Genomic DNA, 18,042 nt, shown 5'->3' on the forward strand with positions numbered 1-18,042 from the left:
TTTTGGTATCCATAGTACGCTAAGGAGATAATCCTCAAAACTTCAAATTCCCAGAATATATTTTTAAATTTCAAAAATGAACTGAACTGTGCTCAACATAGCTTTAATGTTAGGTATACTTATTATTTTGTGATGCTTTGAAAACTAGTAATTCATATTAGAAATATATGATAACTCTCTAGTACGTTTCATTAACCATTTCGTTTTCTAACTGCTTAGACTGAAACAGAGTATACTGTATCAGGAAAGCTGAAAAAATGCCCAATGATTATGTCAGGGCCACCAATCCTTTAATGCTGGTGTGTCTCCTCAGAATATGAGTAATAAAAGAGCTGCTATAACATGTCTATTTTATGCTTTCTGGCCCTTTGTTTTCTAATTAATCAACCAGAAAAAAAAGTGGTTGAAAAATATTCTCAAAACGCATACTATAAAACACCTTTGTGATCATATGTCAAATTATGTGTCCACATTCACTGTGTATTTGTTAAATTTATATATTACATGATATAAATGATACCACCCCCACTTATGTTTGGTTTCATGGAAATTTCACATACTTTCTTTTATTCACTCATCGTAAGAAACCTAAGAGGGAGACAAGGAACCTATAACCAAGCCTGTTTTACTGAGGCCTCAAATATATTTTTTATAAGAGGTATGAGAATGATGCTCTTTGGCATCTTATATTTGTAATTAAAAGATAAAAATAATTATGAAATTTATTATTGGTCACTATAATGTTGCTTCACATTTTTTAAAAACAGTTGAAAATATTCCTTGGCTTACCTGCTGCATGTAACAAACTAGCTTCTACTCTGTGGGGAACTCTTGGTGGAATTTTCATAGATGCACGAATCTGGTAAAAACTAAAGCAAAAGAGACAAAGAAGTCACTTCAAAACATTTAAAAATATGCAATGCCGCAATTTCTATATATCTATATGTATTAAAAAATAAAGTTGGCCTGCTTCTATCAGTCTCCCACAGTATTTACTGCTGGTGGGAAACAGTGTATCAGATCCAGACACAGATCAAATACTAGCATGGCAAAAAACCCAAAGGGAAACAGGCGTGTGTAAAGACAGACAAGAGAAACAATCTTACTTTAAATGAGAGAATGCATAGCAACCATAGGAGTTACTAACGATTCTAAGAGTTTCACTGCTTTATTTGATTTATTCATTTTTTCTTTTAAAAGATAATAAATTATTCTTAAGCATAATTTTGAGAAAATACAGGATTAATAGTAGACAGTTTTAAAAAAATTAGTTTCATACTATAAGATATGTATTTGGCTTAAAGAATTCAGTATTTTTTCGAGGTCATAACTATTCTGTTTAGTTTATGCACTTTTACTTGCTTATTTATTCTACAAAATTAAGAAAAAATATATATTAAAAAAAAATCTACCAGTCATTAACAATATCAGTTTAAACAGAAAAAATTATGAGATAAAAGTATTATAATATGCTTGTGTTTTAACATCATTACACTACTAGTTTGTGTATGTAATGGAGGATACATGTATCTTTGTACACACACACACACACACACACACACACACAGAGGGTTACTAAAAGCTAAATGAAGATTATAAATCAGGGATGACTTTAGATGGACCCTAGGGAGCTGAATATTTAGTCTTTATTTCTCTTTAATAATTTCCTAGATGATAGTTTAAATATTACATTTGTAAATAATACAAAGATTAAAATATATAAATATATTTATTACTATTATTTCTAGGAAGGTATGGCCTTAAAGAGAACATATGGTCAGATCACAAAGCCCGAATTAAAGAGTGAATGAAACAGTAGCCAATTAAATTTAGAACCTTTAAAATCACAATTTGGCCTTAAAGAGACATGGCAAAACTCCACAGAGATAGATGCTTAGTTGAGATTAAGATGAGGTCACCTTGAAGACGTGAGATGACTGAGAAGAAAAATCAAAGTGGAAAGAGCAGGAGCCTTGGGACCAAAGGAGAGCAAAGTTTTAATTTTAATTAAAGATTAAGTGAAATATTGCTATTTTAAAATATTCAGGTATGTGGTATAAGAGCTTAAGAATAAGCAACTGATAGACATTTCATTTTAAACTTCTTAAGCACAAGAACTATGTCCTATCTGTAAGTGTACACCCTCAATCCTAATATAATGATTTGCACACATAAATTCAGAGACATTTAAACAACACTCTGCATTTACTGTACACTGTTAGAGTATCCTAATTTAAAACTCCCCGAATTTAAATGTGCATGTGGGACTTCCTTGGTGGCGCAGTGGTAAAGAATCCGCCTGCCAATGCAGGGGACACGGGTTCAATCCCTGGTCTGGGAAGATTCCACATGCCGCAGAGCACCTAAGCCCGTGTGCCACAACTACCGAGGCTGCGCTCTAGAGCCCATGAGCCACAGCTACTGAGCCCGTGTGCCACAACTACTGCAGCCCACGTGCCTAGAGCCTGTGCTCCGCAACAAGAGAAGCCACCGCAATCAGAAGCCCACGCACTGCAACAAAGAGTAGCCCCTGCTTGCTGCAACTAGAGAAAGCCCGCGTGCAGCAACAAAGACCCAATGAAGCCAAAAATAAATAAATGGGAAAAAAAAGTGCCTAACGCATACGGTTCAACATATTAAAAAATAAATAAATGTGCGTGTGTATACATATACATACACGTACCATTAATTCATGACTTATTGAGGACCCACCTATGTTTAGCCACTGGGCTAAGTTCTAGAGATACAGGAAAAACAAACCACTGGAAGTAATTACCTACATTATTTTAAGCGATGTTCACTTTGCATTTATAAAAGCAGTCTATTATGACTGTAAATATATTTTTAAATTAAAATTAATGATACTTTAAAGGTATAAATCTTCAAAAATGAACAAAACTTTCAAATGTGCATATGTTAACTTTTTTTACGTAAAATATCAAATAAGAGATAAAATTTTAAAAGCAAAGGATAAAATATTTCCTTTTCTAAGGGCTGTGGTGAGCTAGGTTATTCAGAACAACTTCTTGCTAAAAAAACAACTAAAACAGCCAAATAAAGTATAAAAATATATCTTTATAAAATTATTGAAGTAACAAAATAGTATGGAATTATCAAACAAAATCAGTCAGGTAGACAACGCAATGAAGCTGCTTTTGTCCTGCAGGCATCTGCTGATCCATTCTGACAAACCTTACTTTCGGCTTTAAAAGCCTGGGTTATATTCCTAATATATAAAGAGCATCTAAAAATTGAGAAGAAAAAGGCCAATTAACCTTAAAAAATGAAAAAGAAAATTAATAAACAGTTCACCAAAAAAGAACTGCAAATGTCTCTTAAATACATGAAAAAAATTTCAATCTTACTTATAATTTTAAAAACTACAAATTAAAACTATAATGGGCTATCCTTCCTCATCTGTCACATCGAAAGAAAACCAGCAGTTTGACAAAATACTCTGCTGGTGAGGCTCTGGGCAAAAAGAAATTCTTCTGTACTGCTGGTGAGGTAAAATTGTGCAATGCCATATGGAGGGGAATTTAGCAATAAGGAGCAAAAACACATAGACATTTACTCTTTGACCTAGCATCCCACTTTTAAGACTATTTCCCAAAGATACTTTAGCAAAAATATTCAATGAGGTAGCACAAGGCTATTCATTGCAGCCTTAACTGCAACAGGAAAACTCAAGAAAAAAGCAAAATGTCCATCATTAAGGGACTGGCTGAATAAACTATGGTGCAACTATACAATGCAGTACCACATGGTTATAAAAAGTAATCTTTTATATATATATTTTAGTATACCTATATTTACATATCTATATTTAGTTTATCTATGCATACTGCAAAGGAGTGATCTCTAAGATACATTTTTTACCAACAAAAGCAAGCATGGAACATGTGTACTATGCTAACTTTGTGTAAGAAGAAAGGATATGATTATATATATTTTTTGCCTTTTAAAAAAAGTAATAAAAGGGAAGGATATACACAAAACTAATAAAAAAATAAAATGGTTACCTATAGGTGAGGGAATGGGGGTCAGAAGGGACCAGGATGAAAACAAGGCCTCTCTCAATGTATGTACTTCAGAGTTTTGATTTTGGAACCACAAAATATTTTTATATAACAACAAAATAAATTAAATTTAAAAAAAGCAATCCCCTAAACCACCCTAAAACAACTGAACTTAATGTGTACCTTCTTAACTGCAATTTCACAAAGTTCTTTCAAAGTGATTTTTAAAACATAGTACTTTAAGTGCCTATTCCTCATGGGATATATCCTACAATAAAAGAGAACCCCAAAGAAGCTTTAAACAACATTTATAGTCTTGTTGGTGGTGCTATTATTTTGAAATTATCTTAGACATATTTGCACACACATGAATAAAGCAAGTTAAGTAATCATGTTATTAGGAACCAAGATTTTCAGTGTAAATGAAAAGAGATAAATATAAAATTAAAAAAGTAAAATCCTTGTAATCTAAAATTAGAATAGTAAAAATTTATCATGTATTTTTCTTAAAAAAAATGTATTTTCTATCTCTGTCAACAGAGAAGGCCTAGAAGCAATGACTCAATAAAAATGTGTATCTTTAACACATATATTACGATCTCTAAACACTATTTCCTACTAAAAGGAACTAGAGCCCGTTGGCCGATTCCAAATCTAGAGCAGGGAATATACTAGAATCTGGAAAAGCTAGTCACAGTAGGAAACACAGAAGCTCTCAAATACTGCGTGGATCACTCCATGAGAAGTTCACAGAAATCAACCTACAAGGCTCTCTCTGAACATCAAGAAGACTAATGATGCAGAATTACCATCAGATACATTAAAAATCCATGAGTTCATATTGGTATAGGCATAACTTGTTTTTATCACACTTTATTCGAAGGTATTGGGGTGGCCAAAAGGTTTGCTCGGTTTTTTCCCATAAGATGGCTCTAGTAGCCCTTGGTTGTCTTTAACTTCATTCAAAACCATTTTATTAGATTGTATTTGACAGCTGTCATATCAGCATGCATTTAAAAAAAGACTTATCAAAATTGGTGAATTTTTGTGCAGCCTTTTTAATATTGAAGATGGAAGAAAAAAAGCAACATTTTCAGCATATTGTGCTTTATTATTTCAAGAAAGGTGAAAACGCAACTGAAACACAAGAAGAGTTGTGCAGTGTAAGGAGAAGGTGCTGTGACTGACAGAACGTGTCAGAAGTGGTTTGCAAACTTTTGTGCTGGAGATCTCTCACTGGACGATGCTCCACGGTTGGGTAGACCAGTTGAAGTTGATAGTGATCAAATCAAGACATTAATTGAGAACAACCAACGTTATAGCACGCGGGAGACAGGCGACATACTCAAAATATCCAGATCAGGTGCTGAAAATCATGTGCACCAGCTTGGTTATGTTAATGGCTTTGATCTTTGGGTTCCACATGAGTTAAGCGGAACAACCTCCTTGACCATATTTCTGCATGCTATTCTCTACTTAAATATAATGAAAATGTTCCATTTTTAAAACATATTGTAAAGAGTTGTGCAGTGTAAGGAGAAGGTGCTGTGACTGATCGAACGTGTCAGAAGTGGTCTGCGAACTTTTGTGCTGGAGATCTCTCACTGGATGATGCTCCGCGGTTGGGTAGACCAGTTGAAGTTGATAGTGATCAAATCAAGACATTAATTGAGAACAACCAACGTTATAGCACGCGGGAGACAGGCGACATACTCAAAATATCCAGATCAGGTGCTGAAAATCATGTGCACCAGCTTGGTTATGTTAATGGCTTTGATCTTTGGGTTCCACATGAGTTAAGCGGAACAACCTCCTTGACCATATTTCTGCATGCTATTCTCTACTTAAATATAATGAAAATGTTCCATTTTTAAAACATATTGTGATGGGCGATGAAAAGTGGATACGGTACTATAATGTGGAATGGAATAGAGCAGAGGGCAAGCAAAATGAACCACCACCAACCACATCAACGGCCGGTCTTCATCCAAAGGTGATGGTGTATATATGGTGGGATTGGAAGGGGCTCCTTCCGGAAAACCAAACGATTAATTCCAACAAGTACTGCTCCAAATTAGACCAAGTGAAAGCAGCACTTGACTTGACGAAAAGCGTCCAGAATTAGTCAACAGAAAACGCATAATCTTCCATCACGATAATACAAGACCGCATGTTTCTTTGATGACCAGGCAAAAACTGTTATAGCCTGGCTGGGAAGTTCTGATTCATCCACTGTATTCACCAGACATTGCGCCTTTGTATTTCCATTTATTTCGGTCTTTACAGAATTCTCTTAATGCAAAAAATTTCAATTCCCTGGAAGACTGTAAAAGGCATCTAGAACAGTTCTTTTCTCAAAAAGATAAAAAGTTTTGGGAAGATGGAATTATGAAATTGCCTGATAAATGGCAGAAGATGGTGGAACAAAACGGTGAATGTGTTGCTCAATAAAGTTCTTGGTGAAAATGAAAAATATGTCTTTTATTTTTACTTAAAAACCGAAGGCACTTTTTGGCTAACCCAATATTTTGTTTTTTACAAGTTGAAGGTTTCTGGCAACCCTGTGTCAAGCAAGTCTATCGGCATGATTTTCTCAATAGCGTTCGCTCACTTCGTGTCTCAGTGTCACATTTTGGTAATTCTCACAGTATTTCAAACTTTTTCATTATTATTACATGTGTTACAGTGATTTGCTATCAGTGATTTTTGATGCTACTCTTGTAATTGTTTTGGGGCCCCACAAACCACTCATATAAGACAGTGAACTTAATAAATGTTGTGTGTGTTCTGACCGCTCTACCGACCAGCCATTCCCCCATCTCTCTCTCTCCGCGGGCCTCCCCATTCTCTGAGACACACGATATTGAAATTAGGCCAATTAATAAACCTACAATGGCCTCTAAGTGTTCAAGTTTAAGGGAGAGTTGGTTGTTTCTCATTTTAAATCAAAAGCTAGAAACGATTAAGCTTAGTAAGGAAGGCATGTTCAAAGCTGAGGCAGAAAACTAGGCCTCTTGTGCCAAACAGGAAGCCACACTGTGGATGTAAAGGGAAAGCCTTGAAGGAAATTCGAAGTGCTGCTCCAGTGAGAACGCACGAATGATAAGAAAGCAAAACGACCTTATTGCTGATATGAAGAAAGTTTTAGTTGCCTGGAGAGAAGATCAAACCAGCCACAACATTCCCTTAAGCCAAAGCCTAATCCAGAGCAAGGCTCTAACTCTCTTTAACTCCCTGAAGGCTGAGAGAGATGAGGAAGCCGCAGAAGCAAAGTCTGAAGCCAGCAGAGGCTGGTCCATGAGGCTGAAGGAAAAGAGCCGTCTCCATAACAACAAAGTGCAAGGGGAAGCAGCAAGTGCTGATGGAGAAGCTGCAGCAAGTTATCCAGAAGATCCGGCTGAGATAATTCGTGAAGGTGGCTGCACTGAACAACAGATTTTCAATATAAGCAAAATAGTGTTCTATTAGAAGATGCCGTCTAGGACTTTCATAGCTAGAGAGAAGTCAATGCCGGGCTTCAAAGCTTCAAAGGGCAGGCTGACTCTCTTGTTAGGGCTGATGCAGCTGGTGACTTAACTTGAAGCCAATGCTCATTCACCATTCTGAAAATCCTAGGGCTAAATCTCCTCTGCCGGTGCTCTCTAAATGGAACAACAAAGCCTGGATGACAGTACGTCTGTTTACAACATGGCTTACTGAATATTTTAAGCCCACTATTGAGACCTACTGCTAAGAAAAAAAAATTCCTTTCAAAATGTGACTGCTTGTTGACAATGCACCTGGTCACCCAAGAGCTCTGATGGAGATGGACTGTGGGATTCATGTTGTTTTCACACCTGGTAACACAACATCTATTCTGCCGCCCACGGATCAAGGAGTCATTTCCACTCCCAAGTCTTACGATTTAAGAAGTACATTTCATAAGGCTATAGCTTCCAGAGACAGTGACTCCTCTGGTCGATCTGGGCAAAGTCAATTGAAAACCTTCCAAGAAAGAATTCATCATTCTAGATGCCATTAAGAATATTCATGATTCACGGGAAGAGGTCCACATATCAACATTAAAAGGGGTTCAGAAGAAGTTGATTCCAACCCTCCTGGATGACTTGGAGGGACTCACTCGTCAGTGGAGGAAGTCACTGCAGATGTGGTGGAAACAGCAGGAAAACTACAACTATAAGTGGAGCCTGAGATGTGACTGGACTGCTGCAATCTCATGACAAAACTTGAATGGATGAGGAGTTGCTTCTTATGGATGAGCAGAGAAAGTGGTTTCTTGAGATGGAATCTACTGTTGGGGAAGATGCTGTGAAGACTGTTGAAATGACAGCAAAGGATTTAGAATATTAAACTTAGTTGATAAAGCAGGGACAGGGTTTGAAAGGATTAACTACAATTTTGAAAGAAGTTCTACTGTGGATAAAATGATACCAAACAGTGCTGCATGCTACAGAGAAATGGCTCATGAAAGGAAGAGCCAATCAATGTAGCAAACTTCATTGTCTTATTTTGTCACATTACCACCCCTACCTTCAGCAATCACCATCCTGATCACTCAGCAGCCATCAACACTGAAGCAAGACCCTCCACCAGCCAAAAGATTACAACTCACTGAAAGCTCACATGATGGTTAGCATTTTTTAGTGATAAGGTATCTTTAAATTAAGGTACGTGCATTTTTTTTAGACAAAACCCTATCGCACATTTACTTTTTTAAGTGTAAACATAACGTTTACATGCTCTGGGAAACCAAAAAATTCCTGTGAACTTATTTATTGTGATATTCACTTTATCGTGATGGTCTGGAACTGAACTCATAATATATCCGAGATATATCTGTACTAAATAAAAACTGATGATATTTGAAAGATGCTAGAGCAACAACCCAATATTCTGAAAACTAGTAAATAAGGAAAAGAATAAAACACTTGCCATGTCTTTCCTGTATAAACTGTATTTCAGAGTAACCAAATAGTTAATGAGGCAAAATTCTTCTTCACAGAATTATAGCTAATAAATGCAGAAGGAATAACTGAATATCACCATTCTGTAAGCCCTAGTAAAATAAAATAATGACTCTGGAAAAGTTATGAATAGGTACCATCAATTAAGTGATGGAGAACTTCATAATGGATGCATCAGATTGACAATACCTGAGTCAATCTCATGAAAAGAGGCAGACATTTTATGTCACCAAATATAATGTAACAGGAAGGACACAGCATCAGCTATGAAGGACTCTTCTCAAAAACTATCAGAATTTAATCAAGCTTTTGGATCAAACAAGCAATTACAAATTTTTTTAAAAATCTAAGAGATATAACACCCAAATACAACCTGTAAATTCTGGAAGGATACTGATTCAAACAAACAAACTATAAAAACACATTTATGAGATGACTGAAGAAATGAGAACACTGTTTTATTTGATGCCAAGAAATTATTTTAAACATTTCTTTAAGTGCAATAATGGTTTTGCAGATTTTTTCAAACAAAAGTCTTCCTGTATTAGAGATACTAAAAAAAGATTGGGGAGGAGGGTAATAGGTGAAATAAGGAGAAAAAACTTCGATAATTGTTGGCTAGATCATAGGTATATATGTGTTTACTATACTTTCATATGTTTAAAACTTTTCCTTAAAGAAACAAAAAATGAGTCCTAGATTGGTATTTCCCAAAAGCCCAGACACAAGGAAAATCTCTCTCAAAGAATAAACCTGAAGATCTTGGCAGAAATCAGAACAAAAAAAAAGAGATGCACAGGGAGAAAAAAAGAAGAGGCTACATAGAAAGCACAAAATATAAGATAATGGATATAAACACAAATATATCAGCAATTATATTAAATATAAATGGACCAAATGCTCCAGTTAAAACACAGAGTGCCCTAGGGAATGAAAAAGATAAATCCTACTGTATGTTGTTTACAACAGAAAAATTGAAAATACAAGGATAGAGAAAGTCTGCAAATAAAAGAATGGTAAAAGGTACACTTTGAAAATTTTAACCAGAAGAAAGCTGATGTCACAATATTAATAGTAGACAAAACAGAGTTAAAAGCAAACAGCATTATTAGGATACAGAAGTCTTTTCATAATGATAAAAGCTTCAGTTCACCAAATCAGCATTTTTAATTTGCAGGCATCTGTTCTCAAAACATGGGGTATGTCTGTTATAAGCAGAAAATTATTGGATTTAAAATCCAAAAGTCTGCCTTTAAACCGGAAAACTTAAAACTATTTGAGCTTTATGGTCACAATAATTTTAAATGTTTGTACTTGTCATCTTATTCTGTATTTTTTGTTTTTGATGTTGCTTACTTTTTCCATTCCTTCATTTGCTATGTCGACTCTGGTTAACTTGCTTTTTTTTTTTTGTAATAACCACATATAATCTCTAATTCCATTAGAAAGCAAATAAGTTTTTCAAAAACATTAGTATATAGGTATAAGTTTTTACAGAAAGAGATTTTTTTTAATTTTGCTTTTCATTTATGTAAGATGCAGAATTTAACAATTACTTCCCCCACCGTCATTCTCCTTTTCCATATTTTATTAATAAATCTGGAGAACCAACTCACTAATCTATTTGAAATGGACATAGTTTTTAAAAACTCTAAGATTTAATTTTGTAAATATATTTATTATTTTGACTTATTTCTATCATTTCAATAAGTTTCAAAGCTAATCTCCTATTACAACTTCCTTAATTTAGAGCTCTAAATTTTTACTCCCTTTCCTGTTGTTCAAGAACATATCACAAATAATTTATTCAAAAAGAGTAAGTAAAGAGTATACTTTCTAAGACTCTGTATTTTCTTAGAATACCTTCCTACTGTTACAAAAGACAGACTACTTGGGTCACTACATCTTCCCTGCAAAGCTCCGAAGAGGCTGTGGAGTTATCGTAGGATCATGAGTAATTTTAGGAAAAAAGCTTCAGAGCAGATTCTTATTTCATTTTTGGTAAAATCTTTTGAAACTGGATACGTAACAGAACTCTTTAACTTTTGAAATATAAACTTTTTACCCCAATATGTTAACTTTTAAAATCCATTCTTTAATTTTGTCATGAAAACAATGAGCTCACTTGCTGTCTCAAAAAGTCTTTATTAAGATCAGGAAAGATCTATTCTTATTGTTTATTATCTAGCCAAATTTACTGGTTACCTCTTTGAGAGCACCTTGTTATTTACAGGTGGAACTCTCATAAAATCCATACAGGTAGTCCCTGGGTTAAGTAATATTTGACCCATAAATAAATTCCTCTTTATGCAAATTGTTCCTTAAATTACATATTTGCATTATTATGGAAACACATTATTGTACACTTTGTTAACAAGTACACAAATTCGTAAGTTTCATGTTTCTCTTCCCATTGGTGTTTGCACTGCCTTGAAGTCACATCATTTATGCTTTGATTTTCGAGTAGACACTTCTCATAACAACTGTCCTTTAATGGAAAGATTTTCTTCTACTTAATTGACAACATTAATATTAAACTATTTTCTTCCGTCTTCTATAGTTCTTTCCACAGTTCCTAATTTGATTTCTTCTATATATTTATACTTCAAACACAGATGCGTTCAAGGCCAGTACTGGCTAACTGCTGGTATACTCAGTCAGTATCAGCTCCATCATTGACTGTTATGCTCCATCATTATGATCCTTCAAAGGATGCAGACATCCTATCTCACACAGGCCACAAATGGCAGACCTACACTATGGCATCGATTTTTAAAAATGAGGTAGGACACAATAATGAGAGAAATCTAAAGATTCAGAAGTAGTCTAATAATTGATGTAAATTGCTGTGAGAAAACTAACTTTTCTGACTACAGAGAATGGTTGATTCATTTAAACCTGAGAAAGTGATGACCTTCTTAGATAGTATTCTCAGTTCTTATACCTTACTGAAGAAAGAGACAATTTTAGACAGTTTTGAAGGCCTTGAAGAAAATTTGAGGTGGTTTCCTGTGAGTCCAATCAGCACCACTTAATCAGAAGTCCTCAATTTGTGAACTTTATACAACATATACATGACATTATAGACAAGGGATCATTTTTTCCAAGGTTGTAATCAATGTCAATAATCCAAAAAATCAGCATGAAATTTTCTGACTCTTTTGGCTGACAATCATTTTTAAATCAAACTATTAACTTCCCATGAGTTTAACAACCTCAGAATCATAAATGGAAGGGATTTAAGATTGTTTTGTTCAGAGCCTTTAAAGACTGTAGTATGGAACCCGGTTTCTAGGGTTCTACAGGCCTTTCCTAAGAGGATTTCAGCTCCACGGTTTTGTGATGTTACTGAAATTTACGAAAACAATTTCTAAATCCATATCCTTGATCTTCTTTATTTCCAAATCATAATACATTATTCACCTTACAGTAGTATAGCTTATGACAAGGGAATGGTGCTAGGACTGACTAGGGAAAGCAGCTGTAGCTACAGGTATGTAATTAAACTGTTTTGTGGGAAACCACATGCAAAAGAAAATAAAAAATAACAAAGTACTACTATCATCGTTTCAACTTGCACCCCATGGCCGTTTCCCTCATTACTTGTTTTATTATCAGCAGTATGCTGGATTGCTGACTCTCCCAAACACACCTGGAAACAAATCAAACTGATAACATTTCACTTGCTTTACAAAAGAATGTTAAAACATACAGCACTTTGCCCAAGTTCCCACACTTTCTAAATATTTGAGAATACCTAACATTAGTCCATTTGCTTCCTTCTGAAATGAATTAAACTCAACTCCATTCTAGAAGCCATTCACTGATATTCTAAAGCTGTGTTCTTTAAACTGTGGTACGTACACTGGCGCATCTCTGTGACATGTTACCAACCTGCAGTGAAATGAAGCAAACCGACTCCATCTCAGAACACACTGTTTTAACTAGTCTTTTTTTTTTTTCCTTCCTAGCAAGAGTTTCTCGCTGAAGAAAGCAGTGCGTTAATCTACATTCTGGCGAAAGTGCCTCACCTCTTCTTGAATTAGTAACAAACTGTATGCAGATGAGTACTCAATAGCAATATCCTAAAGAATTCCAGAAAAAGATGTTCTCATAATTTTGCAATGGTCTCCAAAGAGAGGAAATTTCCCCTCCAGTTTAATACCTAACTGAAATTGCTACAGCTTCAATTTAATCCCACTCTCTTATCCTTTATGCTGTTGAGAACAGGTGTTTAAATAACATTTTTCCCTGTATATTTAAAAGGCGATCTCTCCTCCCCCTTTGGAGCCCTCTTGATAAACGAATTTTGAATAGAGTCAATTGGGAAGTCCACCAACTTGTAATCATGTACTTCTAGTATAATAAACAACTCAAAACAAGTTAGTTACACTGAGTTCTTATATCTCTCATTTATATAAGACGTATGCCCACATACCATTCAATAACATCAAATTCATAATCAATGCTGTAGAGTCTCAATTTTCTTTTCAGAGTTTACAATCTACCATACTTAAAAAAAGACAGAATAGGTTAAAATGAAAATACAGCTAGTTTTTCTTTAGATTGTTAGTATCTGGGCTATTGGTTTACCATTAAGGAAAAACAATGTAATTATAGTAAAAACAGACCTACTCAGATGCCACATGTTCTCTCTCTTCTGCGCCTGCCTACAGCTTAGGCCCTGCCTAGTCGGTCCCTTATCGTGTAACAACAACAGTGGCAAAATTAAACACTAAACACTGTGGACGCGCAGGACAAGGGCCACCACCAAACGTGCACCAGAAGTGCTTCCTCATACACTCCACCTCCATTAGTTTCTGCTGGGCTACGACGTAGTGCTATGCAGTAAGATATTTATTGATGTTATTTAAACACTGAAGTAAAATACTGCACAGGACTACAGGCAGACCTCGTTTTATTACTTCACTTTATTACACCTCGCACACGATGTGTTTCTTTACAAACTGAAGGTCTGTGGCAACCCTGTGCCGAGCAAGCCTAACGGTGCCATTTTCCCCAGCAGCATTTGCTCACTTCGTGTCTCTGCGTCACATTTTGGTAATTTTTGCAATATTTCATTTTCACTGTTATTATGTTTGCTATGGTGATCTATGATTGGTGATCTTTGATGTTACTGTTGCATTTTCTAGCATTAAGGTATTTTTTACTTAAGGTATGTACATTGTGTTTTTAGACATAATGCTATTTATTGTACACTTAACAGACTACAGTTTAGTATAAAAATCACTTTTATATGCAATGAGCAACCAAAAACTTCATGTGACTACTGCAATATCCACTTTACTGCAGTGGTCAGGAGCTGAACGTGCAGTCTCTCTGAGTTCTGCCTCCATTTCATTACCTGAATTTGTAAGTTTCTCATCTCAGTCTCCTGAACAGACATTTCATATATCAGAAAATAAATTGGAAAAGACATATTCTATTTCCTAACATTTAAATATAAATTTAAGATAAATTTATCTGTTCATCTATCAAAGCTGACAGTTATTTAACATAACAGCCAAACACAAGCTCTAAACTAACTTGCTTATGGCAAAGGTAGTAAAGACTCAATAAGCATAAAGAAAAGGTTTAAAAGGCAGGAACTGATAAATCAGAATAGAAAAGAGTAAATTATATCCTTGAAAATATTCTTACAAATAAACAAGTCAAGCAATATATCTAAAGACAATGAGTCTCTAATTATTCGATTTTAGAAAGATCAGTTACATAACAATATTCTTCAAAAGTCCTCAATGGATGTGGGAACTAGATTGTAGAATAACAGAAAATTAATGAAAGCAGCAATCATACATGCTATATTTACGATGGCTGGCAATAAAATGGAACAACAGTTCACTTAGTCCTTATCTCCAGTTCCAAACCTCCAATTATTTATGAACTTGGTATCTTACCTCAAACTCAACATATGGAAATGAACCAATTCTGAGTCCCACACCATGGCCCCCTTCAACTTCACTGTTTATTTCAATATCACTAATATTGTCTAAGTCAGTGTGATTTGAAACTTCAGCATTATCTTTTTAAATTTCTTCTTTTTAAAAATTCTAAATTTGCAAAAAGTAGAACAGTGCACCCACATCCCACTGCCCATTTTTCATCTGTGAAAAAGATTTTGCCATATTTGATTCATATATTCATTTTTTTCTTTGCTGAGCTATTTCAAGGTAATCCTAGAGATCATGTAAATTCACCCTCCACACACATATTTTTTAATGCTTTTTCTGTCTCTGCATCATCCTCCACATGGAGTTACTCATTAAATCCTACTCTTTATTCCCCAAAATACCTCACAGAAATTAATAACAAAAACCAAAAGATGCTAAAGTGTGTGGCAGACTGACTTTAAAATGTCCTCGATTTCTTCCTCCACCCCTGTATCCACACTCTCTCAATGAGACTCCCATTAAGAAGTGGAGTGTAGTTCCCCATCCCTTGAATCTGGGCTGGCCTTACGGCTTGTTTTGGGCAGTACAATGTGGCAGAGGTAACAGTGGGTTAGTTCCAAGCCCAGGTCTTAAAATGTCTTCTTGTACAGTTTCTTTCTCTCTCTTTGGATCCCTGCCTCCTCTATGACAATAAGCTGGAGGATGAGAGATGATAAAGCAGAGCTGAGTGCACCCAGGTGGTGCCATTCTGCACCAGGTAGCACCCTGCCAGCTGACTGTGAATTCATGAGCCCAGCCAAGATGAACCAGGCCAGCCCAGATCAGCAGAATCTTTCAGCTGATCCACAGATCTGTGAGCAAAAATAAATGCTTACTGCTGTGATGCCACTGAGGCTTTGTGTTTGTTGTCAGCTGCATTACTGTGGCAATAAATAACTAATACGAAAATGGGTACTAAAGAAACTTAAAATATGTGGCACTGACTTTGGGACCAAAGTAACGGTTAGTTACAATTACAGAGGGAAAAAAAATAATGTGGAAACTACAGGAGACTTAAAAAACAGTGACCCATGTTTTGTAGTGATGAACTTTTGGTCAGTATGCTTTCAAACAATGACTTAGAAGAACTCAGACACTGTACCCAAGAAACTTTTGGACTCGAGCAAACTAATTTCCTGGCAGAATATTGGAAATGTCACCTGGTTGCTCCTAGCAAGGGTAGTAAGGTTTTGCAAGAAAGAGATGAGCTAAAGAAAGACCTGATCATTTTACAAGCAGAATCTAGAGGAACCAAGACTTCCTGGGGAGGAAAGTAAAACTGCTTACAAAGATCTAATCAAGGGAGTGGCTGTAAATCCCTTTCTTAGATCTCCAAAGGAGTTAAGGGCAATGTCTAAGTAGACATTCTCAGCTTGACAAAAAGGCTTTTAGGAAGTTAAAGGGCGTGATCCCACAGAATTCTGACTTCCAAATAGTAGTGATTCATTGAGAGAGTAGTCATGTCTCAATAAACAATCGTGGGTGTGGGTTTCAGAGCATGGAATGGACTATATCAGACATACAGAATCCCCATAAAGTTTTACAATGAGTTTCACTGGCCAAAGAGCCCCCAGCCCAGACCTGGCTTGGCCTTGTAACTTGCTTAGCCAGCAGAATGCAGTGAGGAAACAAGTGTGCTAATACAAGGGATCCTGCAACTTCTGCTCTCTTTCTTGGACTCCTGCCTCTGCCATAAGAACAAGCCCAGGCTGTCCTGAGAGACCACGTGGAGCAGAGCAGAGCACAGCTGTCTGTTTTTTTCAACAAGATGGCAAAGCCAAGACAGACAAACAACAGAAGATTTCTCTCATCCTACCCGGGTTGGTCACAGCCCCACCGCTACCACTGCCAGCACAGGGATTCAGGTTTGTATCGAGACATCGTGAGCACATCCACACTGCTCCCTGCGCCTCTATTTCTTCTACACGACCATCCATCCAATATCACCATGCTCTTCATCATGTCAGTAAGTGCTGATTGTAATAACAGTGACAGTTTCATCCTTCTTTGGAAACAATCAATGGCTAGCCAAATCCCTCCAGACATCAAAAGCCCTTCACAAACATAACCTCTCCTCTCTTTACTATCTTTTCACAACTCTACTAGAGAATATCCAACCTCCTCCTACTCTTTAAAATAACCTGTTCATCCCTGTTTCCGAGACTGACTCATGATGTATTCTCCTACTAAGAGGGTCTTTCACCTTATCCCCTGCCTATCAATCTTATCCATACCTTGATCCTAGCCCTCCATTATGCTTTTCCTAAGGTACGAGCCCAGAAAGATATCTTCCTCTTCTGATTCCCGGAGCACTTTCTATACATACCTTTTGAGGAGTCAACATTTTGTGTTCCTACATTTTGTGTTTTGTGTATATATGTTTTATTTTTCCCACACACTGTTAGCTTTTAAAAAGCAGAAATTAGATCTTAAACATTTTCATTAAAATCCTCTCAATGCTCAGTACAAATTCATAAACACACGTTAAACATATCCAGCATTATCATTAAATCCATGTGAATATACTCAAATATATATTTAGAAATAAAATTTCCCTGAGAAAATAGTTGAATATAGCTCATTGTTTTCCTTATATATATGGTGGAACAAGAATATGTAATTAAATTTAAATGAAAACTGTACAATTTATCTTATGCAAAATATATAATTTTCACATTGAAATACAAACCCTCTCTGAAATAAATCCACATTGTAGAACTTGTTTAGCTCCACGGAGAATTCTACCATTGCTTGGACTTCAGTCATTTTTAATTTATAGTCAGAAGACAAATCTGGTAACAGCACCTTGGTTAAAGAAGGGAAAAAAAAAATCATGAACACACAATAAAAATGCCAACTTACAAAATCACTAATATTAAACATATTTCAGAGTATGATACACAGGCAGGAAATAAAAGTGGAGCTAATGAACACAGTGCTCCTAAGTCAGCCTGACCCGGCTCTATAGCACCGGAGTCCATACTCATTAAGTATACTTACCGATGAAATACCTACTAAATAGCACTACCCTAGAAGATATGCCCTGTTAGAATGATTTTCTAAGATTTGTTTCCCTCCGTGACAACTATGCGATAATAAATAATATAG

The 18,042-nt window shown here is 35.7% G+C and overlaps 1 protein-coding gene across 1 annotated transcript in view; it reads right to left on the reverse strand.

Annotated features, from left to right (window-relative positions):
* Positions 1-789: 789 nt before the first annotated feature.
* The window catches only part of LOC112405928 (uncharacterized), a gene marked incomplete at its 3' end in the record, with an annotated part of 67,908 nt that continues 50,655 nt past the window's right edge, over positions 790-18,042 (reverse strand). The window contains exons 3-4 of the mRNA XM_024754546.1: positions 17,624-17,739; positions 790-869 (exon numbers count right to left, since the gene is read on the reverse strand). Coding sequence (XP_024610314.1) covers positions 790-869; positions 17,624-17,739 — 196 coding nt within the window. The remainder of the gene's footprint in view (positions 870-17,623; positions 17,740-18,042) is intronic.

The sequence above is a fragment of the Neophocaena asiaeorientalis genome, unplaced genomic scaffold (assembly GCF_003031525.2).
Source record: "Neophocaena asiaeorientalis asiaeorientalis breed wild unplaced genomic scaffold, Neophocaena_asiaeorientalis_V1.1 scaffold1028, whole genome shotgun sequence".
NCBI classification, from domain to species: domain Eukaryota; kingdom Metazoa; phylum Chordata; class Mammalia; order Artiodactyla; family Phocoenidae; genus Neophocaena; species Neophocaena asiaeorientalis.